Below are 24,482 nucleotides of genomic sequence, written 5' to 3'. Positions count from 1 at the left end.
ATTAAACAGTGACCGAGGCATCGGTGCGCGCACGCGACGACTCAAAGCCATGTACCCTTTTAACAACGCGAGGCATTTACGAGACTGAGCGAGTCTGCATATGTATATACGCGCAGCAAGTAGGTTAAGAGCTTCTTACGATATTCTATTGAGACGAGCAGGGAATAGGAGGTACGGAGAGAAAGAAGGTGTATTTCTTCTCCGGCGATGAGAGGGACTTTCATCTTGGACTGACTGGCGAGAGAAGGGACCACATTTTTTTCGGAGAATCGAGTGTATTGTTCGCATTGGTCACCGCTTACTGTATTTTGAAAACTGATCTTCGACAGACTTGATGATGATGATTTTTTTTAAATGTAGGTGAACCTCGTCCGGATCCATACGCCAGAGCGTAATTATGCAGAAGTTACGATTTATACAAACGAGTTTCTAATAATGTTCGATTCCACTTTCTAAAATTCATTCACAAGTGCCGTTTCAAGAGAAAAAGCGCCCGATAATCCATACAAGATATAGCATCCGTAATATTATGAAGACGTTCTTTTTCCTTCCAAATTTGTTCGGGCTATTAAATTTCCATGGGTTTTCCATATTTCAAACTCACCACGTGCTCGCGGCGGTCTTCAACCTTTGATCTTATTCAGAATCGAGAGCTGGGGGGTATTTTCAATTTTTGACTCGTGATCATCGATGCGCGTAATATAAACGTCGTAAAAGCTGGCATTATCACTTTGATTATTCCTAATAACTTGTAATGTCGGAGAAGATTTCAGTCCTCTCAAGTGGCGAATTCGATGTAAACGTGAAAGCAAAAAAAACGAAACCGGTTCAAACTACAATTCCGTACGCCTCGTGTTGGTTTATTATTTTTTTTTTTTCGAAAACCAACATCCCATTGCGCCTCAAGTATTCGTGTACTACGAAAAAAGTTCGCGACCACAAATTCGGCTTGTCGCGCTGAACAAACGAAAGTAAATTTGAAGAATCATTCGTCGATACAAAAGCTAATGAAGCATGTTGCAATATTTCTACTTTGCAATTCTGCACCGATGTAGCGATAACTGATCTCCAGACGCAACGGAATCGATCAAATACAGCTACATGAATAAAAACCGCCAAGTCACGCTGATCCGCGAAACCATAGGAACCATCCGAAAAAATGTCACACAAAGATAAACAAGTCGAGCAGTTTCACACACCCGAGAAGAAGGCGTGAAAGAAAAAACTCCAAAACTAACAGTCAAAGTCCACACTACGGTACTACTAGTCCTCAGAAAAAGCTCGCTGTCATCGCTCAAAAAGAAGAGAAGAAGAATAAGAAAAAATTATGTACACATAGAGGAAACGCGACTCTCAAGAGTATTATAGCCGTCCACTCGTGATCTCTATCCCGTACGGCCGCTCGAGCGCGAGCGCGCAGGTACCATTGAATTCGAAAGTAAAGAAGCAGCCTCCGCCGACTCGCTGGGCCGGATCGCGGAGAAAGAGAGTAAGCGAGCCGCTCGCGCACACGCGCGCCGAGGAAAAAGGAGTGAGAAAGAGAGGACGAGGCGAGAGTCAATGGTACCGGCAACAACGCAGCATCCGATTGATAATTAAGCGCGCCGACGGCACGAGCAGCGGCCCACTTACCCACTAACGGCCCCTGCGGACAGCTCGCGGTAGGCAGAGCGAGGGAGGGAGAGATTCTGTGCTGTAGCTGCTGATGCTGGCTCGCGCATGCAGAGGGGAGATCGGTATAGAGGATGAAAGGTTAGGTTGGGCGCGGGAGGAACAGCTGACGGGAGAAAGGAGAAAATTTTGGTGGCTGGAATTTTGATGACGCGCTGCGAAGCTCTTGCCAGTTTTACGCTGATGGATTTCGCAGCTTTTTGCGAGAAATAGACCCGCGAAAGAAAGCTGAAAAAAATGAGCTCTATTTACCGAGATGAATTTTACTACACCGAACAATCCCAAACGTTTCCTCCCTCGTAAAACGCAGCAATCATGTCATCGGCGCAAAACAACGCTTCGCCAAATCCATTTCACGCCGATAAAAACTACCAACTAATTGCTTACTTTCATCCGCGCACGTATACGTCGCTCTTCCTTTCGATAATCGCTGCGATCCCGATACATCTCCCCGACTAATTGAATAAAGCAAGCAATGTCGGGCCAGGCATTATTCGCGCCTGTTTTAATGGTATCACCAACAATATCGCACAAGCTCGCAATTAGGCGTCGAACAATAACGACTATCCGTTCGCACTTCCTGGCGCGTAGATCCGCTCACAGCTCAATCCTAGAAAATCCTGCCGGCGATCATAATAATCGACATCTCCATCGCACACATGCGCGAGTCTCGCTTGTATTGGAGGAGCTTGTTGCACCCATACGAGGCGAGGATCGCGTGAAAGCCGCCAAGCGAAACCCGAGAAAGGAAGAAATCCGATCCGAAGCGATTTCGGAACGAAACGTGCCCACGAATAGATTGCCATCGCAGTTTTAGATTTTTGACACGGCGGAGCTAGGGGGCACGTGTACTCAAGTTTCGATTATCGGTGCAGTGGATTTTAGGTTGCGGTATACTTCTGCAAATCTGTACATTCGAAGCGTTTGATTGAGCGATTCGATTTAATGTATTCTAATGAATGCGTTTTAATTCCTTTTTTTTTTTTTAATTTCGAGGCAACACTTCGAAAAGTACTACTAATTTTGCTTATCGCCGGCATGAAAATGGAAATTTCGTGCTCATTTCCCGGAGTGCGGAATAAAATTTCTCCTCTCGCCTATAAAGAATTTCCGAAGCGTGGATACATACGCGACGATCCGCAGCAGTTGCCCATTATACTTTTCTTATGTACAGCATCACGCGTTTCCCGTTATTCCGCGCGCGCGCGATCGCAACTTTCGCTATCCGCGACAAAGTAATGACCGTAAATACAAAGCATAAAACACCATCGGCCAATGAATCTCTCGCGGATCCTTGCGGCTTTAACGGCGAAAAAATTTGGATTTTATTGAAATTTTCTCCGCAGGCATCATCGCCGTGTGCTACATTGTGTTACATTTTTGCGAGCGTTTCACACAAAGAGAGCTTAATCCTATAACAGTATAATTTAAAAAATGCGCCTTTCGAATGTAACACTTTCGAGTTCCCAAAACATCTGTAAAACGTTTCAAAAATCTCTTAAATTTTTGTCCATCTTTTCCCTGCATTAATAAATTCCGCATTCTCGCACCTCAAAAAATAATATTCCCAGCCTACAAAAGCCTCGCATCGCTCCCGGCATGTAAAAGCCCAAATAGTCGAAGATGAAACGCGATGCATGTATACAGTACACACAACGAAAGCCCCGCGAGGGACGGATAAGAAAACGAGTATAGGCGAAGAAAGATGTCCCCCGCCGCATAGCAGCTCTCGGCTGAGAGAAAGAACTTTCTCCGTAACGAGTACCGTTTCGTCTACCATCTGCGCGCGTATGGCTTCTCTCGCGAGCTGCTCCGCTGGAGAGGAAGGGGAGCACGTGGGCAGCGTATGGATTTTCCAAGCTATACGTACACGTGTGCATTTGGCCAAGGGGAGAGTTGTTTTTATTGGATTTTTAACTTTAATTGATATTAATATTAATTTTTGTACCAATCCAGCACCAAACATAGTTACGGATAGCCATACTGGCCAACTCCCCCCTAATGAAAAAGGATTTTTAGTTTGTGAGTTTATAAATAATGGGGTATAAAATTAGTCTTAGGTAATCCGTGAATTTTTTTTTTTCAATATTAGGAAGCCACTACTTGAAGTTGTCAGGCATTTCATAATAACACGTAAAATGATATATAATTTTACGTCGATTTTTACAACAAAGTTACAATGATTCGATAACTTACTGTCTGTCTTTATGGAAAAATGTCACTTAACGTTCGTCACGAGTAGGCGCCAAGTTATAGCACTGATTCAATATAAGTTACGTTAGACCCTTCTCGGCAAAGTTTCATCGTAACATGGCACACGCGCTTTCCCCTATGCTTGAGCGAGAAAAATCAATGTTTCGCTCGACAAATACGAGCCCCATAGTCATAAGTGCAAACAAAGTGAGCCTCGATTATCCAACACAGAGTCGTCAATCAGCCGTGATTGCAGTCCATTCTCCAAAAGCGCAAGTCTCGTTCCGACGTCTTCAACTATGCACGCGCAGTCTTCCTCCGCGTCGCATAACCCGTCGTAACTGCATGCATGCATGTAGATGATTTTAAAAACGCCAAGTTCTAAAAACCCTTTATTATGCAAGCGGCTATAACACAACGTAACCGATTACCGATGCAAAACACAATTGGTATGGTCCAGCGCATCATCGCGCATGGGAAAAACATCGCAGGTATTACGTTGACGTCGCGTAACCGTTGACGTAAGTCGCTCGTCAATTTTGACGCACAATATGCGCGCATGAAGACGAAATCCCAATATGAACGAGGCTGACTTTTTACACCCGGAAATCGGTTTTACATTGTTGCTGGTTAATAACGGGGAAAGAATTAACCGCGTCGTGTGTTTAACGTCCGTGTGCCTGTGTGTATGTGTTTGTGTGTGTGTGTGTGTGTGTGTGTGTGTGTAGGTAGAGAGAAATTGGCGAAATGGCACCTGGTACTGGATTAGGCATCGCGACCGGAGAAAGTGAAACGGGAGGAGAAACGAAAGAGAGAAGATTCGAATCGATTAAATCAAATTCGCTGAATATTTTCCTCGTCCGTTATGCCTGTTGGCATTTTTTACATGCGTGATGAAACGAACTGGTTTTCGTGTATTCCGGTATATAAATTATTGTAAATAAACGAAGACTCACAGCAATTATCCTAAGCTAATTTTTTTCAATTTATCGCGAGCTAAAAGAAATCGCGTACGGATTGAATCTATTACAAAAGGAGCACAGCGATAATTGCGCGATTTGTCTTGGAATGCAATGTTTCCTCTATAAGAAAAAATTAACGGTTAATAGACCACAACAAAAACTCTTTACTCTTCTCAACTAGAAATTTGATTTACGATCATTGTCATCGCTAGCACTTTCTTGAGCAAACACACACCTTCACGGACGAAGTTTTTAAAGTATACCACACGGAAGCTTCGCAAAGTGTACAATCGAAACGCACTTTTTCTTTAATCGAGAATATTAACGTCGCTATATTAAAATACTTAGCACCTCCAACACACGTCGAGGTGAAAAAAAACGAGGAAGCGAGAGCGAGAAAGCGACGACAAACCAGAGACACATAGACTCGGGAGAGAAAGGATGAAGCTGAAGATCCTTTATGTGTATAAGTGTATAACATATACACAGGCATAAGGTGAAGTGGGACGCTTCGCAGATGACCTCGTAGATGAGAAACTTTTTAATTGGTAAAAAAGCGCTTCGTATACAAAATACAATGTATAGCTACCGCGAATAACAGGTCAATTCGGGATCGTATCGTCTCGAAAACGGGATAACGTCTCTGGCTTAAATCATTTCCGCGGATGTATCTGCAAATAGAGGCGCTCGACTTCTAACACTTTGTAAATCACTGCTGCACTTTACGACAACCACATCTGAACAAATTGTTGCAGCCATTTGAGATATTTTACGAGGAACGGGTAATATAAGCTCACCGAGATTCTGATTTATCGGAGAAGCTACTAGTACGTACAGGTAGTGGCGTGTAACAATTGGACATAAAACGTTGGAGAAGCTCATAATTACGCGCAATAAATTTCACGCTGCTGCATGCAGTGGGTTTTCTAATAATTTAGAGATATACCTACGTTTAATTTGATGCGCGCGTGTCTGCACCATGGGAATGTGAAAACGACCTTGTTTTGAGGTTCGAGCGCTATACTGTCTTTCCAGATATCGGCGAGTCGTAAATGGAAGAATTAGAGTAAGCTGCGAATTCGAGAGAAAAATGCATTTTGCTGAACCTTTGAGAATTCGAACGATCGGCCAATGCAAAAACCAAAATCGAAAATAGCATGACTTCTTTCACTTTCAGAAACGAAAATCTACTTTGCTAATCGCTTTTATCAGTTCTGAGTCACTGGAGGCGCTCGCCGATTCGCTCGATGTATCTAACGAGTTAATGGTTTATCGCTTACGCGAGAATAGTCGCACGCGAAGCCATTAATGCTAATGATAGGAGACGATTAAGAGATTCGAGCACAGCGCCGAAAACACGCGCGCTTGTATTTCGTATAAATATTCATCGGAAGCAGAGTTACTGCCTGAACTTGGAAAGCGATGAATGTCTTTCAGGGGGGGGGGGGGGCTGTAAAATCAGGTTCTCCTTTTTTTATCATCGAATTTCGTAACACTCGGAAGAGTATTGGGTTTCTTCGGGATGGACGAGTGTTTTTACAATCCGATGTTGATTTCGTAACTGCCTCAACTTTGTGAGAAAAAATGTGGACAAATTCATTGCAGACAACACTCGTAAAATTTGATAGAGGACTGAACTTTTCCTACGGTTCCTCCGAAAAAAAATTAAAAGACATAGACAAGCAGACCCACTGGTTATTCAAACGTGCAAATTAACGCAAGATAATAAAGTCTATTTAGATCCGATTCTTCGGAATCGGCATCGATAGCAAGTCGTCGTCGAACTATATTTATCTATCATCGCAAATTTACTATCACCTGCTATCGCACGGAAAAAGAACAAGTCCAGTCTAATATAATTCAAAATCATCCAACCGCATCGTAATTTCAACCGACGAGAAAAACAAAACCCCGACAGCCGAGAGAAGCTTAGGCCTTACAAAGCGAGCAAGTTGCCAATAGAATCGGCATCGCATAATGCAAGCCACAATTAAAAACCCCTTTGCCATGTGGAACTGGTTTCGGCGTCGCGGGTATAAATTGCGGAAAGCGCGATTTCTAGCGGCAGCCGCCCAAGCGTGAATTTAATACTGCACACAGCGCCTCGATAAGGCGAATAGATTCCATGATTGGCGTTGCCCTTTTTGTCCCTCTCGCGCTTTATCGATGGGTCCATATCGCGTTGTTTTAATCCAGTAATAGTACCTAAATAGAAGCTACATTATAGCGTTTCAATTTTATCACATAGAAACTACGTCGTCTAATTCAATTACACCGCGACGTTAGAATTAACGGCAGCTCCGAGAGAACGCTTACATAAAAAGGCATTTTTAAAAATCCATTAACCGGCATCCTCCTACTTTCTCGTTAAAAATGTGCACACCGGTCGTCTCTGCGGGTGTAAAAATCCAAATCGCGGCCCATATTCGGCCTAACCATAACATTTATAGAGTTGGTATGGCGCTGGAATTCAGCGACTTAATGGTCGCGCGTCGCTCGAAAGTCAGTTACACACAGTCACCGGTGATCTGTCGTTGTCGGGGGAATGAGAAAAAAAGCGACGCGGAGGACGTCGTAAAGGCGCATGAGCCGACACTTTCGACTGACTACGCGATGATGACTTTTGGTTATTACGGATTATTGTTGCGCCGGCGAAATCGGCACACAGGACGCGACATATCGGCGATCTACTTCTGGCTTCGCGGAATTGGTTTACGGCTGCGGGAGTGTTTGCGGGGAATTTTTTAATCGTTGTTAGTATGCCGGCGCATCAATTCCACAATTATGTAGAAGTTCACGCGAGCTGGTACCCAAAAACTCGCTGATATGGTATTCGCTTTCGGATGTGTACAGGTAGATTGAAAATATGGTGCAAATCGAATGGGCAGTGTACACATGCACACGCGATAATATTACCTTATTTCAGAGCGACTATAACTATAACCGATAACCGTGCGTCAGTCGTATATAGCCGCACGCACGTTCTCACGCTCTCGTGCACCGAATTGCCCAACCTATCAAGGTGCACCGGCGCGGGTTTTTCGTGTGTACGCTTGTGTATACTTATAAAGTATACTTATGAAGGTCGAAGCGTATAGGCCCGCGTGACATGTGCGACATCGCGCGAGAGATTACCTCACATTCGCGTATAAATATATGTACGCAGTTTGGGAAAAGATAGACGAGCTTGGAAGAGTCAAAACAATGATTGTGCAATCCAGCTCGCGACGAATTTTCCTCTCACGACTGATGCTTGCATACGAAATAAGCCCAATAGCACGAGTGCGATAGACGATAATCGTAAATTACGTGAAAGAGAAGCACACCCAGAATTATGTCATCAAAGGCGCGAGATATATTATCGGCAGTTCACACCTCGAAGCGACATAAACGACGACCTTGAGACGTGCCAGACGGTCAACATAGTCGTCCCTTCAAGAGATATTTTCGCGGTGAGTTTAAGTAGTAAGAGGCAGCGAATCGCGAGACGTGTGTATTGTGTTAGAACACTGCGGTGCGGGGCTGATGTTTATTGGAACGACAGTTTTATTGCTCAATTTAGTTAACACGTGGATGTCAGCGACTTACTATAATGAACTATAATGATGTATTTCGAAAAGAAGCGTTTGTGATAGCCATATATAATATTTCAATTCGCGAATCAAAATCATCAATAATTTACGAAGAATAATCGCATCGGCCTCCAAGCACATATTGGATACAAATTGATATACCTTCGCGTTACCATTCAAGAACTCTTAAAATTCAAAGTATTCCAGTCCACTTCCTCGCTCGCCTTATAAACATCTCATTCCCTCGCCTTTATTACGACGAGGTCCCGAAAAAAAAACTTTAATCGCCTCATCCCGTGACCAATACACTTTCATTTAATACTCGGAAGAAAGTTAATAACCGGCCTCGTGGAACCTTCCCTGAGCCCCTCGACTGGGCAAAAACACGAGGCCGTGACGCATTAAATCATCTCCCTTCAGGAAACAGGTCGACCGAAGGTTCCTTCCTGCGCTTTTTCGGCTTTGTTGACTCGCGAGGTCGCTCGCAGGAAGGGAAGCACGTCCTTCGGCATTAACTACCTCAATCGATTATCGTTTTCTCGCTTTCTTTATTTGCCGTAGGATCGCGCTGCACTTGCAGCGAAGAATCAAATTAAAAAAAAATCGGTACACTAGGTTATACAAATCTTCTACACTGCGGTAACGATCTCCAGTTTCCATTGACAGTTTACGGCAAGTCACGCGTGTATAGACGCGTCACGTCGAAAACCCGATCGCGATATAAATCAGGTCGCCCGTCCGTCGTCGCCGAAACGTTGCGCATACAGTTCGGGCCGAGAGAGCAACTCGAGAGCCTTATCGAGCGAGCGATACTTTTGAAAAACGATGATTCCGGCGAAACGGGGAAAAATCGCGATAGTAGCCCTTGAGATGTACGCAACATCTGAGTGACAGTTTAGGACGTTGATTCTGAAAGCGACACACACAACATGTGGGATATGGACGCATGCGAGGTATGTCCTGCTTAACTGCGAAACAAAAATGGAGTAAATCATTTTAATACGAGAGAAGTTCGATCGACTGTTTGCCGCTGATTTACACGCACTTTCTAAGCTATTTCGTAATTTGTAACAACGCACGCTTTCGAGTTTTTTACGAAGCTATTCTTCTTCGATCTTCTCGTTTTGATCTAGCGAAGTGAACGAGTAGCTTCGATTTCGCGAAGTCAATGCCTCGATGCTTCTTTTAAATCACCATATTAATTGCAGCAGCTTTTTAAACATAGATCTTTCAATCTTCAACGTGCTACCCTGCCCGATTTCTCTATAAATCTTTCGCTCTTAGAACCCATAATTAACTCGTCAAACGCAGCTATACACACGATACGAAGTTTCGTGTACGCGATTTAAGTATTCGTTTGTTAAATATTGTTATAACAATTTTGATGTGATTGACGCGTTACAACATTAAGCTTTATGTTGCGCGTGGGTTATTTGGCGATAGAGCGATGCTGCTCGAAGTGGGTCACGTATGATGCTATTAGAGTTGCTTTTCTAATAGAATCAGCTTTAAGTAGGTGCGCCTAATAACTCGGGATCGTTAGGTGCGCGAGAAATGCGTCTGGAGAAAGAGCGTGACAAAAGAATACTAATGGTGGAAGTTTGTGTATAATTGCACAAAAAAAAGTTCATTGAACGTCTCTAGCGATTATGATGAAATGAAAAGTAATCAAATAGACGTCAGTGTAAACAAATAGATACCTCCTCTCTATCTCTGTAGTCTGTATGATTGATTGACATGTGTTTCATTTAAAGAAAGAAACATCAGGAAATCTAATTTATCCTTTCTTCGATTTCCAGATAACCCACTAGTAACAAAGAAGCACGACAATGGCGTCGGCGGCTGCGGAGCTGGTGGTGGAGCGGGAGCCGGAGCCTAGAGTGGACGCGAGTAGCCTCGTGGTCGACGCCAACCGGACGTTCGTCGGCGCCGAGGGTCTTGTCCGTATGGCCCTCGACCAGTACACCGAGATCCTGACCACAGTCTCGGATCCCAGGGTCAGCAACTGGCCCCTGATGGACTCACCCATACCGACCTTCCTCATCGTCGTGCTGTACCTCTACAGCGTCACCCTTCTGGGACCCAGACTCATGGCCAACCGCAAGCCCTTCCAACTGAGGAATATTCTGGTCGCTTACAATGCGTTCCAGGTTATATTCTCGTTGGGAATGTTGTATGAGGTGAGTTTGAAATATTTTAACTAATCGTCCGAGGTCAAGGTTTCGAGTTGAAGGGGAAAACGTATTCAGGGTTATTGACTTTGGGATGAGGTGTTACGGTGATCATACCGCATTGCTTGTAGACCGTGATGAATAAACAATGGGTGCTGTCAGTGATAAGAGTTAGAGGTTCAAGAATTTATGCAGAGCTTGAAAGAATTTCAATTTAAATCGCATTTCGCTTTTGTTTTTTCTAATAAAAATTTAGATAAGCAATGCACTCTCACTTCGACGTGAATGTATTTGAATTTTTGAGACTTGAGACTCGAAAGACGAACTGGCGGTTTGATAATTTTTTTGCGTCACTTTCTATACGAAGAGCGCAGTTTTCATGACGAAGCAATAAACTCGGGACAGAGTCGATGCACCGCATTGAGAATTCAGATCAACGATCTTGAAATGAAGTATCGGAACGTCGGAAAGGAAAGTGCTGTTTACAACGTTCGTTTCTTCTAATTTTTCAATTTTTATTCGATCACTTCAATGAACGTCTTTCTTTCCAATTGCAACTTATTAAATACTTCTCCAAACATCATCCAGCAGCTTTTCAAAGACGTATGAAAACTCCATATAATGATTTTCAATTGGGAAACCAATCATGCTCCTTCGTTTTCTATTTTCTACTATACTCGTCATTTTTCAAATGAAAAAAATAAAACCAAAACTCTTCCAACACCCCTGGATATCGCTCACTCGTACTCACGAGACAAGCGCTAATTGCGAAAGATCAGTCCCCCCGTATACTCCGGCTCGTTCAAACGGAAGAGATCGAGATGCTCGGAATAGCTTCTTTCTCGATATACACCATAAGAGCAGCAGCCGGTCGGACGGCTTTTGCGATGCGTGTAAACGAAAGTAGGCCATGCGTTTTGCCGATACACTCACGCGATCACGATATGAGGATGAACCTTTCGAGTCTCCGCGAGGATCGTCTCGCGGATCGTGGAGAAATCCGTAAAAAATGAAAGTGACGCCGCTTCCGAGTTTTGGTGGGCTAAGTTCCGTTTTATGTTTGTACGAAGCTGTTTTACACGGCCGGTGTGGATGTTTTGAGACGCGACTGGTGACAGCTGGATTCTCGAGACTAAGCAGAAAGTTGCGTTTTTTTGTCGTTTCTTCGCGTGTGTTAAGAGTCAAACGACCTCCGCAGAAACGACGTACATCTTTCTAGACTTTATTACCGCAATTGCGCATGAAAAGCTTGTCTAAACTGACATAATTGCACACAAAAGTATTTACGCCTAATCACTATAATTCGGCAAGTGCATTATGCTGAACTCGAAGGTGAAATTAAAGCGTTACCGCCGCATTACAGGAGTCGATGGAGATTCCGATAGAGAACAAAACGATACACACTGTTTTCTAAGAGACCGTAAAACGCGTACGAAACTATTTCGAAAGACCACAAATCCTCGAAAATTCATACATCATAGCGCGAGATGTAGATCACTCGCCCACCTGCGGTTTCGTTTCAATCAATCCGTCCATATAGAGAGACTCGTCTCTCCCCATCGGAACGAAAGCAGCCCGTAAAATTCTCATCTTAACAACCGCATAAAACTTTTCTCTCGCGAGCGCGAACAACGGCTCTCGGCCGCTAAATCATACATATATAGGTATATATGCCTCCACACCCGACTTTCCCGCTCTTCACGCTCAATTAATCGCTGTTATTGTGGACGAGGAGGCGTTAAAAATCACGGCTGCTTAGGTGTAGAATATGACGATCGCGAGCTAGTCGCTTTTTTCGTTTGAGGATGAGAATTTAAGAGAACGTGTGCTATCTCGGAGATTCGAGTTAGATTATACGCGCTAAATTAATATATCCACTTCAATCTCGATGAAGTGCGAGGCGCAGTTATACACCGTCGCGGCTCGTTGCGCCGGTTTTCCTTAATTTCGTCAATATTCGCGGTCGATTTCGAGACCGACAGTAACACTGTATACCGCGCCGGCCATGGGGAGAAAGGAACATACCATATATATATATACCATATAGCGTAATAAAAACTGAAGCCTTGTATAAGTGTGTCTATATATCGGCGGTTTGTTTTATCGCCTGTTTCGTCGCACCGTCGTCTATTGTAATTGCCCAATGCTCGACTGATTTGTTCGTATACACACGCGATGTAGGCATATCCCATGAGCGCAATTTTTTTACAACTCACGCAACACGTGTGCCGAGGTTGTTAAATTCGATTGAAAAAAGAGATTGAAAAATACTCGAGTTTCGCTAGAGTGGAATGAATTAATCATATTATTATCATATTGGCTGAGAAACGATCTTTTAGCTCATAATACTTTCACTGCGTCCACATTTGGATAACACGCCGAATCGCGGCGGTAGTCATTTTCTTCGATTGCCGCGCTTGTCGATCTTTTTGAATTCCTCGAGTGAAACCTTATACTTCAAATTCATAGAAAGCAGTGCCGTTTCTACGTATAAATAAAAAGTTTTGAGCTCGTATATTCGAAAAATCAGCGATTCTACATTATTTGTTTCCAGCGTTATATGCATTTTTTTATGGTCCTCCGATCTTGCCAGCTAAGCGAAACGATTATTGACTATATGTATAAGCTTGTTTTCAAGAAATGTGAAAACGCCTTGACGGAGTAAAACCGAAATTAGCTTACGAAAATTCATTACACACATACTCATTAATAGCTCACAGGTTGCAAGAAAGCAATTTTTTCGAATGAATGAAAGAGGGACTGATGATTAAAATAGCGAATATAAAATTCATCAAGTCTATTCACGCCTCCTGCAGAAATGTTAATACCCGAGATTAGATTGCAAAACACCGGCTTCGTTCAATTTATAATACAGTAAATGAACATCGAGCCTCAAACTCTGCATACCCAATTATACCGTATCACCGAAAATACTTATGAACATTCCAAAAAAAAGGCGCGAATCTCAAGGGCGACTTGCAAAATTTTTCAACGACCGAAGAACAAAAAAAACAGCCTCACGCGTTCGCGCAAAAACGCTTGAGACCTACGGCAAGCATCGGTTTTACGAGCTTATTAATTACGCCGGTATGTCTCGGTCTTGCGAAAGGGTTCTATACCGCGCGAATCGAAAGCGAGAATCACGCCGAAACCATAGCAGTACCTTGACCTCGATGTATAATACGCGTAATTATTGTATACCTGCGCGCAGTGTGTCATGTGAGTTACGTGCATTTTTCAGCATCTGATGTCGGGATGGCTACTGGACTACAGCTACAAGTGTCAGCCCGTCGACTACTCGCACAATCCGTTGGCTCTGAGGATGGCCAACCTCTGCTGGTGGTACTTTATCAGCAAGTTCACCGAGTTTGCCGATACGGTGAGTTCTGATATACGATACGTATTATATGAAGGTATGCGTAGAAAAAATTCATGTTATATGCAGCGGTGTAGCGCGAAATGATGAATCGACTCCAATCGACTTCTCGCGAGCATTAAATCACTTAATAGCGCCTGGAAATATAACTGTTGATACATTATTTATTAATTCTCTGATTGATGACTAAACTGCCCGGTGTATACTTGTACGTCTGATGGACTGGATTTATTATTTATAACGAACGATTGAACGTACATTTATTTTTTGTTGCGGATACGTCGTAAATTAATTAATTAATCTGTATCTGCATGTCCGGATTTTACTTGTTTATGGAACGCGCGCGAGTTTGTTTCCGTTCTTTTGATTAAATCGTTCTCCGCGTACTTTATGATCGCTTGGAAAAATTACAAATATCAGATAATAACGCAACTTATAAAGACAAAGACGATTCTATTACAGTAGATATTTCAAGTGTCATTAATTTAACCCTCCTGACATCGAGCTTAATCGATATTACGAGTAGAGTCCATACTTCGTATCTACTTATTGCGACAACTAGTCAATCCGCCACGTTGGGCAAGACTTTCGTCGCACGTTCACGTGTGCGTCTAATACACCACGAGACGTCTCCGCTATTAGATGCATCTCGAAACTATATTCACAGAATGGCAAACACCACGCGATTTTATAAATCCAATTAAACCCTTCGGATCGAGAGACTATGTAAAACTGCAAGAAAGAACCAAAAGCGTTCGTACAAAGTAGATAAACACAGAGTACGACAAGACAACCTACTATCGTATTCATCTTCTAAGTACGTACGTCACATCCCAAAAACTTTTCCGAATCGCGAAAGTCAGCCGCAGCCGAGCGAGAACCGCATTTTGAAGGTTGTCCAGCACGTGCTCATAATCTTCCTTTCACTGAAGACAAGCGAGAAGAGCCACACATATTTCTCTCCTTTTAGCCGGCGAGCTAACGATAATCCGCGCGTGTCTTACACATACCCGCACTTCAGACGCACACACCATCGCCAATCGCTAATCGGTCTTTTCATTCCCAGGATTTGCCGCCGCGGTGGCGTTGCGACAACCGCGCGCACTTATACGACCTCTCGTTTCGCAAAATTCTCGCGCAGCAACGACATTGTTCGGCTCGCGTGGATTTTATAATACGATAGATGCAGCGATTTTCACGATCGTCGGGATGAAGCGCGTTGCGAAAGGCGACCTTTTACCTAGTCGCGGAGATCGTGACTTTTCATTTGTTATTTGCGTGGAGGCGCGAATTGTGGTTCGCGTGTCAAGGTTGCTACTTTTTCGGTGCTGATCGATCGATAGTTTGATTTACGATTTAATTAAGCCGTTCTGTGCCTCGAAAGATATTAAAATACCGACAACCGCTCAGCGTTCTCGGCATTGCAAAATATGCATAATTGAAGTCGTAATATGTATTCTTAGAGGATACAGCGTAAAAATTTAAAACACGCGCAAACAACGACATACAAACATGTACGAAAATGTGTAAAAATCCAGAGGCATAATAATTCGCAAGAATAACAAAGATCAACTGGTCTCGAGAAACAAGCAATCAAGACTAAAAGTCGTTCTCTCAATTCCTCGCAGATATTCTTCGTTCTGAGGAAGAAGGACAGCCAGGTGACGTTCCTACATCTGTATCACCACTCGCTGACGCCCCTGGAGACCTGGATCTGCGTAAAGTTCATCGCCGGCGGCCATGGAACCCTCGGAAATCTCATCAACAATGCCGTACACGTGGTCATGTACTTCTACTACATGCTCGCCGCCGCCGGACCTGAGTACCAGAAGTACCTCTGGTGGAAGAAGCACCTCACCACCGTTCAGCTGGTGAGTCTTGCGTTTTGAATGAAGATCCGTTCGAAACGCCACTTTTTAATCTCTCTTTTTCTCTTCTTTCTCTCTGGACTTGTGTTCATATTCGAATTTTCGAGGGAATGCGAATTTAGCCGAAAAGAATAATAGTTAACGTTCGCGGTGGAAAGATAAACTTTTGCCTCTGATAGAATACAAATTCATCTCTCGCAAGCAAGATTGAATGTGCGACGATTAACTTCCTGTGCTCGCAGTTCTTTGTGAGCGGATAGACCGAGAGATTGAGATCAGCTCGTAGAGCGCAAGGACGATCGAGTCTTTGAGATTACGAGAATTACGCTGATGGATGTAATACAAGCGTGAACCACATCAGATTTCGCGAATATGCCTGCTTGTTTTTACTTTCTTTCCTTTTGCACGTGCTTCTTTGTCTCCTTTACTAAAAAAGAAAAACTGGTTACTATAAGGAATTTTTGTGGTGATTTGCCGCGACGAGCTGTATGACGAACTAACGTGCACACATCGCGTGGAATCGTAGAACCGTACACGTACATGTACATACGCACTGTTTGCTTGGCTCGTATTGTATGCAAAATCTGTTGTAGCCGTTACGTTAAATAGATGAATAAATGCGAATAACGAATTGCGTAATTCGCGGAGCAAAATATAATTACGCTACGCACATGACTCACTCGCGAGTAGAGTATTATAAAACTTGCAGTTATATACTCTGAAGTTAAGCAGCAATTTGTTGTAATTAAACTTTGAGCCGTGTTGTAAATTGCAAGGGTAATTTGATTATTATTGCGGCACTCGGCGATAAACCACGCGCTCGGCTATCATTCATCTCGCAATGCTTCGAAACTTTTGAAAAAGCAATAGCTCCGCAAAATTGTTCGCGCACATATATACGTACATAACGAGGAGTTCATCCACATAAAAAAAAAAAAAAAAAAAAACGAGTTTAAGCGAATTATATACTCGTACGCGATGGAGGTTTCGGATAACACTCGTTTATTTTTAAGCGTGTTTTTAAGCGGTTCAACGACATCCACGACTACCTAATACGTCAGAGAAAATTTGTAACAGTCGGACTAGCTGAATTCCTTGTATCGCGTGCATTAAATTTTAAATCTTCAATTTAGAAAATTAATAGCTCGAGTAACGCGATTCACTGATAAATCGGTTACAAAATGATAGCCCCGTTAATGGGTAAAAAAGTACCAGACCATTCGGGTACAGCTCTATACTTTTCAGCGTTATGAGACCACCCGATAAGTTGGAGAACAATCACTATGATCAACGGCTTACACGATGATATATAATTTACGACCGAAATTTCTTTCAACGAATTCCTCACACTCACTTCGTCAAAAATTCACCTCAAAGCCGAAGAAATCACACCTCCTAGTCTACTTTTAAAGCTACAAATCGCCTCCCAATAATTAGCTGCGTCATACACACACACTTACATTCAAGCGCGCATTCCGGAGCACACCTGCTGACCCATATATCTCGCTACAGCTTTCCGGTACGACAACCATTGCAAAACAGCCCTCACACTACTGCCGCCCAATCTCTCTAATTTCGTCGAAAACAAAATACATTCGTCCTCGAGAAAATGCCAGCTTATTTTCACAGCTATAGGTATATATTTACAACGAGCGAAAGAAAGAGATCGGCGAGCCTTCTCCGGTATCGAATAACAGAGCCGAAAATTGCGCAAGGCCGGCCGGTATTTCTTTCTCTCCCTCTCGGATAATTCGAGCTAAGTACGCGCTCGCGAAAAGTGAACGGACCTCTCCGCGCGCGCCTGTGTAGGCCGATATATCGAAGCGGCGAAACGCGCGCAGGTATTATACGAGTGCGCGGATATATATAAATGTGTGTCAGTAGTCGCGCTCGTAATTTTCCAAACACACCGCTATACATATAACGCAACGCCGAACTTCTTCGGGCGTCGCCGATATGTGTATTATACTCTCATTAACACGTGGCTTGATTATTGCGGAACTCGACTTACGAAGCGATTTGATTGTGCGCGTATATGCTATAGGTACAGCTTCATTTTCACTTTTTTCCGATCGTTAAACCCCGATTTACTTAATCCGCCCGACTTTTGAGTAACTTGCGCCGCGACTGTTGGCCAATAATCCGTGATGTATGTGCGCACTTTTTTCGCGATGGGCTCGCACGTCGTTGTTTATTTTTTATTAGGAATTGCGCGCTTGGTGTGTGCCGCTACGGAAATGAAATTTTGTAATCGATTCGAATCAGTTTTCACACGTGCTCAGTCGTGTGCGTGTGCGGAGATTAGGAAAACGACCTTAATCACGCGAGTGCGAAGTCTCTATGTGTTTATCAAGCTTGCGCCAACATCGTGGCTGTGAGTGAATAACGACGGTTCGTAAGGATTGTGTTATTACTGAAATCGGTATGGTTTCTGCGGCTTCGGGCTATCTATCAGAATCGAGTCTTGGTCACCGGTACTGTCATAATGAACGAGCTTCAGTAACAACTTCGATAACGAGCTATCTACAAAAATAAGGATCGACGAAATGATAAACAAGGGAACAACAAAGAACCCGGTTCCAAAATACCGAGCAAAGCACAGAGACCGGTAAAAAAGCTAAACAACTCAGAGGCAAGAAATACGCAACGGCCTTCACCGCTCTCTCGCACAACAATCGGTCTCCGGACACCCTGTACACGCGCGAGCATGCAGGGGCTGTTGAATTTTTCAGAGGGGGAAAAAGTGAAAAGTACTCGTTGGGCAATTCGCGCGTCGTCGTCTGTCTTTTTCCTTCTAGCTGCGCGGGTATCGACTCTTGCGCCGACCGGACTGCAAGTGGCGCAACAATTTGGCATTCCAAGCTATGCGTGTGTTTGTGTGCGTTCGAAGCAGAGATAGATACTCAGAGAGATATAATAGAGATCGACTCGTCTATAAATCGGTTCTAGAGTGTACTTGTATATAGTTTGAATTTGGAAAAAGTGCGCGGTTAGAGAGGAATACCGGAAGTTGTGATCGCGCGAATATCGTTTTTAGGGGTTGTTTTAAGCTGATTAGTAAAGGGATTGGCTTTATGTTATTCTTGAAAGAAAATTACGAAAGCATCAAAGATCGAACTACAAATTTTGTATCCAAAGAAAAACGTATAATTTAGGAAAGCATCGTAAAACTTCCATAAAATTTGCCACCAATTAAGGGAAGAGGCATTAGCCAATTATTCGCATTGAGTAGCTCTTCGAAACGCTATCTTACAGGTGTGACGCGTCGATTTGACGATGAATAAATTGCGGCTACTGCGCCGGCAGCGACGATGTTTTTCTTCTCCGCGGCATATACAGGCGCAGCCGATGAAGAAATCGCTTTCCCGTGTGCTTTGCATTCACGTGCAGTTTCTATCTATCTAGGAGCATCGCGCGATCAAGTGGATATTCGTACGTAGCGTAGGTTAAGATAGAAAAGTTCGAGTCGTAAAGGACTTGATTGATTTTCGGATTTTTGCAAAGTCGAAAATTAAACAGAAGCTTTGTATATGCTTTGGGCTGGAATCGGTGTCAACGATGTGACTAAATCATTGCTCGAGGGTAGAAAAGGTGAAACTTAGTATTAACCGACCTGGAGATCAATTAATACTTATGTACATTATAAACTTAAAACGATCGACTGAAATATTATTTAAAATATTTTTTCAAGTCTAAATCACTAACTCAATGCTCATTGAGTTGTCAAACCCCATCGTGCATAATAGGTGCAATCGTCATCACGATTCGAGCGTTTCTACACCTCTTTTAATGGATTAATAACGAGAAGCATACGAGACTAGAAAACGACTTGTTTTCATTTTGGCTTGGCACGCATTTCATGAATAATAATACGTTTTGCGCGCACTCGCGCATTCGTTCATTATAAATAGGAATTCGCGACTTTCAATTTGTATAACACGCGCACCTGTCACTCGCGTATTAAGTGCAATTGACAATAAATACGCGCTTTAAAGTTTCCTATGCCTGTAGTGATTTCTTGGTGATTTCTTTGTTAGGTGTGCACATTTATTGTAAATAGCATGGAGCGTAATTTCATAACATGATCAATTTTAACGAAAGTTGATGCAGAATATAATACTAATTAAATGTAGTAATAAGGCATTGCACAATTGCGTTACTAGAAATTATGCTGATTAGAAAAACGTACGTCAACTTACGACTCTATACAGTACTTTAATACGCAGAAGAATGCGATCAAATAATTAGTCCTTTAAGTTATTCAATTATATTTACTAATAATTGTAAATTTTCTTAAAGAATGTTGTATATATTTTCAGTAACCAGTCGACGAATAATCTATCGATGACGCTCATCACTATTTACAAAGGATCATCAAAATCCCTTATTTTAATTACTAATTTTGCAATAGGATGTAAAAGAAATTAATTATCTCTGCGAGAATTTTCTTTTCAAAAAATTTATCCTCACAAGCAGATGCCTTTTACGATGCATGCGGCGATTATTTGTATCAAATTAGCAGTTGTCTATACATTTCAACAGAACTATTCATTATCTCTATATGAAAAATCATTTCTCTCGTACATTTAAGAATCAAGTAAATAAGATAATAAGTAGTTGTGTTCAGGATAATAGACGACAGCTACAAATGTGTCAAATAACTGCCATTATATATGAAAAAATTATAAAGAAATAAAAATCGGAATAATATATATATCAAGCGATTCATCGTCACGATAAAGGCAACGACATGTATGCTTATTATCTATTAGCATTTGTTCTTGAGACAATTACAATCAGGCAATTGAAAGGGCAAAAATGACAGGTTATCCTAAATTATTCGTTCAGTCGGTAAAACACAAACTCGGCAATACCAGATACCCGTTCTCTGTTTCATCTCTTAATATTTTTGTCCAGGTTCTATCGATCAAATCCTCTTTTACATCTCTATCTAACTAATAATAATTTTAAAAATCGTCAACATGACTAACCTTTACGATTGTCCGGTTCACAGGTGCAATTCTTCCTGGTGTTTGTGCACAGCGCCCAGGCCTTGGTCTTCGACTGCGGATACCCCAAGCTCGTCGCCGCTCTTCTCCTACTTCACTCGACGATCTTCTTCGTCCTCTTCTACGACTTCTACCTGCAGGCCTACCGCAGGAGGCAGCAAACCGCCAACAAGCAGCTCAAGTCCGAGTAGAGCGTCACTTTATCGACCAAGACCAGAAAAAAACAAGACAAAAGAGAAAACAAAATGACGTGACAGTAAATAAAAAAGAAGTATGGAGAGCTACGGTAACTCCATTCATCGGTCCCGTCGACGACCTGCAAGCGATAAAACAAACGCGTATACAGTTGAATAGCGAAATTTTCAAGGTTATGTAGGTTATGTTAAGAGGGTAGAGGGTGCGCGCGCCGCCGACGGGACCGCGCGCGGGTTTTTTTTTTACTTTTTTCGTTCGCGTGCAATCTAGTCCTCGCGCCGACGCGATTTTTTTCTGTACGAAGGGGGCGCGTCGGAGAGCTCGCGAATTTCTGGGATAGGAGGAACCACGGAGAGCGCGAAGGAGTGGCAGGGGTCCTCGCGTTCGCACTGATAATCTTTTGTGTACAATTTTTACTCTTTTTCTTAAAGTTTCGTATATATCATGCGTCTTCTTTACTTTTTGGGATCGAGAAATTTGTTGTAAGAAGATCCGTCTTCTGTCTGATCTTTTTCTTCACTCGATTGCGCCATATATATGAATTTGACTAAGTCTTATTGGGACTTTTCTGCTCTGATATACTATCTCGTGTAAGTAATCGTAAATCGCTGTTGCAGAAGAAGCGATGGAAATTATTTGTAGAAACCAAATAATTTTACATTGCTGTATCTGTGTTTGTCAAATGCAAAGAATAAATAAACGTCGGTAAAGTAGGACAGACCAAAGTAGCTTTGGTGACGTTCCGTTTTTACCGACTGTGCATTTCACCAACACATAATCGGGACACGCATACCAATCTCTGTGTGATTGAAAACTCAATTATAAAATTGTAAGAACGCGTGCTACGATACTTCTTTCGTAGAGTGGTTTTGTCCATGATAATTTTTCTTAACACGATGTAAATAGAGGATAAGGAGAGTTTAATGTTTTTACTATAGAGAATATAAATTAGTTTTATTGTCTCAAAAACTTTTGTACGATATCAAGTTATAAGAAGTACTTATTTGGAGAGATTTTTAAGCATACTCATATTTAATCAGTGTAATTAGAGAATATTTGAAGCGTACTATTTATTGTTTTGGATGTAAACTTCACGTTCCGCAGCAACGTAAAGTTAACGCAATCTTCGAATTCGATTAAGCTCAAATAAGTATCTAGAACATTATTAAAATTGTGCCCACATTTAATATCAACATATTATGTCAATAACCATAACAAAATCTTACTATTGTACAACATCCCTCGAAAAAGTACACATTTATCTTAATGTATCTTATCATACATAGCGATGTAAGGGAGCATAATTTAACGGATACAAAGTATATATAGAGGAGATCAAAAGCAACATATGTTAAAAATAAAATAAAAAAATATATTTATTGTTTGTCCACCAACGACTTTCTCAATTCCACGGACAGGCTTATTTCTTTCGCGTGCCGTGCATTTAGAGAAGGGAACAAAGAAATTAAATTCTCAATGCGCACCGATACACGTATTTAACTGTTGAAGACAGTAGTGAAGTCTCTGTGAATTCATACCTCAAATCAAAAGAGAAAAAAGTAACCGTATGAAAATCCTGTGGACACTTCGGAGTTTTGTCTTTCAATATTCAAATGTTTTACATGCTGTGTTTTTTGTAGAACGAAAAACTCACCAAGCTCAATAAGTGACAGTGAAAAATGGTATAAATAATGGATTAGTGAGGTTGTGTCTCGATGACAATGAAACAATTATTACCTTCTTTTATGTCTCAACTGTATTAGGTGTACGTTTAGCTAGTAGGATAAATTGTGTTTGGGTTACTTAATTCTTGGGGGTCGCTACATAAAAGGAAATTCTCCGTCGCGATTGCGGACGAACGTTTTTGTAGAGTGAGGCAACATCGTTGTACTTTTCGGGTATGCTAAGTGTTTGATTTGAAAAATTGCTCGTATACACAATGTGTGTATGTACAATGTAACTTGCGCCGAGGGAATTGAAAATTTCGAGAAAAAAATCATCAGCAATATCTGTGCACGTTCATAATTAATCCACTGTATTATTATAAACGTATCGCGCCGTGAAAGCCAAACTAAGTTATGCAATGTAACAGACATATATATATATATATATATATATATATATATATATGTATAGTGTATATAAAAAAACCCACTGTAATGATTTTTGAGGATAATAATTAGAGCAGGAGAATAAATTATGTACATGAATATGTTACACACTGGTTCTTCGAAAGAATGCATCTGCAATATATGCTACTGTGACATTTTTTTTTCGCTCAGAGCGCGCGTGGAAGTGATATCATCCTCGTGTGTGTATATCGTGCTGGAAAATGTGTTCAGATGTATTTACGATACGGATCACGCGAGTCTCAATGTATCTGATAGCCAACGATTTTATTAAATTTTTGTATGTATTTCTAGAGTTTAATTAAAAAATAATATTACAAATCAAGGATTCTTCTCTTTGCAATTTTTTTTGTTCGTCTTATATCTCTCGATAATAACCCTATCATAAGTATCATTCGACTTTCTGACGAATAAATATGTATCCGATGATGTAATTTTTTCACTCACTACTTACTTATAACATGTAGCGGAAGATCAACTGTCAAGCGCGCATCAGAGCGTAAACGAGATGAAAAACGGCTATGCTACCCTCCTTTCGTCCTCTACAATGTTAACAAAATCTCTCTCGCACACCCGGACACTGTTCGAACCACCACTACATGATAACCTACAAGAAAACCACCCCCTCGTCCTTAGGTCTGCGCCACTTCCGGTCCCCCTCGGATCTCCGAAACCACAGCCCCCTCGTGAATCTCTCAAGACAGAGTCGCGGCTTCAAACGACACTAAAGAGCAACTCGCGAGAACATCTGCAAAGCCAATTTAGGCCTTTTTTTCGGCGGCCACCCGAAGCCGCGGCGCGTGATGCAGGATGATGCACAAGTGCACGTAGTACGCGTGCACTCCGAGGGCAGAGTTATCGATCCTCTCTCGAAGTCTCGGCCGGGTGGCTGACGTCTCTCCGTCTCACTCTCGACTGTGCCGCAATGTGCGAGGGTGGTCTGCGCGATGCAGTGACGCTCATTTCGCCGACCCGATTCTCAGCCGGGTCATCGGGGGTCGATCGCGGCTGCGATTTTTCTCATGGCTTATATGATTCAGATGCTTTAAAGCTTTCTATAGATTTGAATAGTTGAATGATGGGGACATGATTTTTCTGACTTGATGTAGCTTTGATTGAATTTATGAAATTCAGTGTTTCTACTTCATTCGGTATATACGACTTTAAAATTTTTAGATCCTTTCATTTGTATGGTTGGTGCAAATATTCATTGACTGCAGATAAATGTCGATTGAATTTTTGAAATCCCCGCCTTAAATTAACGACTGAGGTAGAAATACTGTACGATAAGTAAATATCAATTTATAGATCAATTAATGGTGCAAATGCACTGGTT

The 24,482-nt window shown here is 42.1% G+C and overlaps 2 protein-coding genes across 2 annotated transcripts in view; one reads left to right on the top strand and one right to left on the bottom strand.

Annotated features, from left to right (window-relative positions):
• The window catches only part of LOC100115103 (elongation of very long chain fatty acids protein AAEL008004), a 63,459-nt gene extending 42,546 nt beyond the window's left edge, over positions 1 to 20,913 (bottom strand). The window contains exon 1 of the mRNA XM_008215971.4: positions 20,805 to 20,913. The gene's annotated coding sequence lies outside the window, so the exon portion shown is untranslated. The remainder of the gene's footprint in view (positions 1 to 20,804) is intronic.
• The window catches only part of LOC100115131 (elongation of very long chain fatty acids protein 7), a 29,859-nt gene extending 6,383 nt beyond the window's left edge, over positions 1 to 23,476 (top strand). Inside the window, exons 2-5 of the mRNA XM_001599892.6 lie at positions 10,198 to 10,578; positions 13,811 to 13,948; positions 15,574 to 15,816; positions 20,828 to 23,476. Of these exons, the coding sequence (XP_001599942.1) occupies positions 10,228 to 10,578; positions 13,811 to 13,948; positions 15,574 to 15,816; positions 20,828 to 21,013 (918 nt within the window). The 5' untranslated portion in view covers positions 10,198 to 10,227 and the 3' untranslated portion in view covers positions 21,014 to 23,476. The remainder of the gene's footprint in view (positions 1 to 10,197; positions 10,579 to 13,810; positions 13,949 to 15,573; positions 15,817 to 20,827) is intronic.
• The last annotated feature ends 1,006 nt before the right edge of the window (positions 23,477 to 24,482 follow it).

Source organism: Nasonia vitripennis, chromosome 1, assembly GCF_009193385.2.
Source record: "Nasonia vitripennis strain AsymCx chromosome 1, Nvit_psr_1.1, whole genome shotgun sequence".
In the NCBI taxonomy this organism is placed as follows: domain Eukaryota; kingdom Metazoa; phylum Arthropoda; class Insecta; order Hymenoptera; family Pteromalidae; genus Nasonia; species Nasonia vitripennis.
This window is presented reverse-complemented; position numbering and strand designations above follow the sequence as displayed.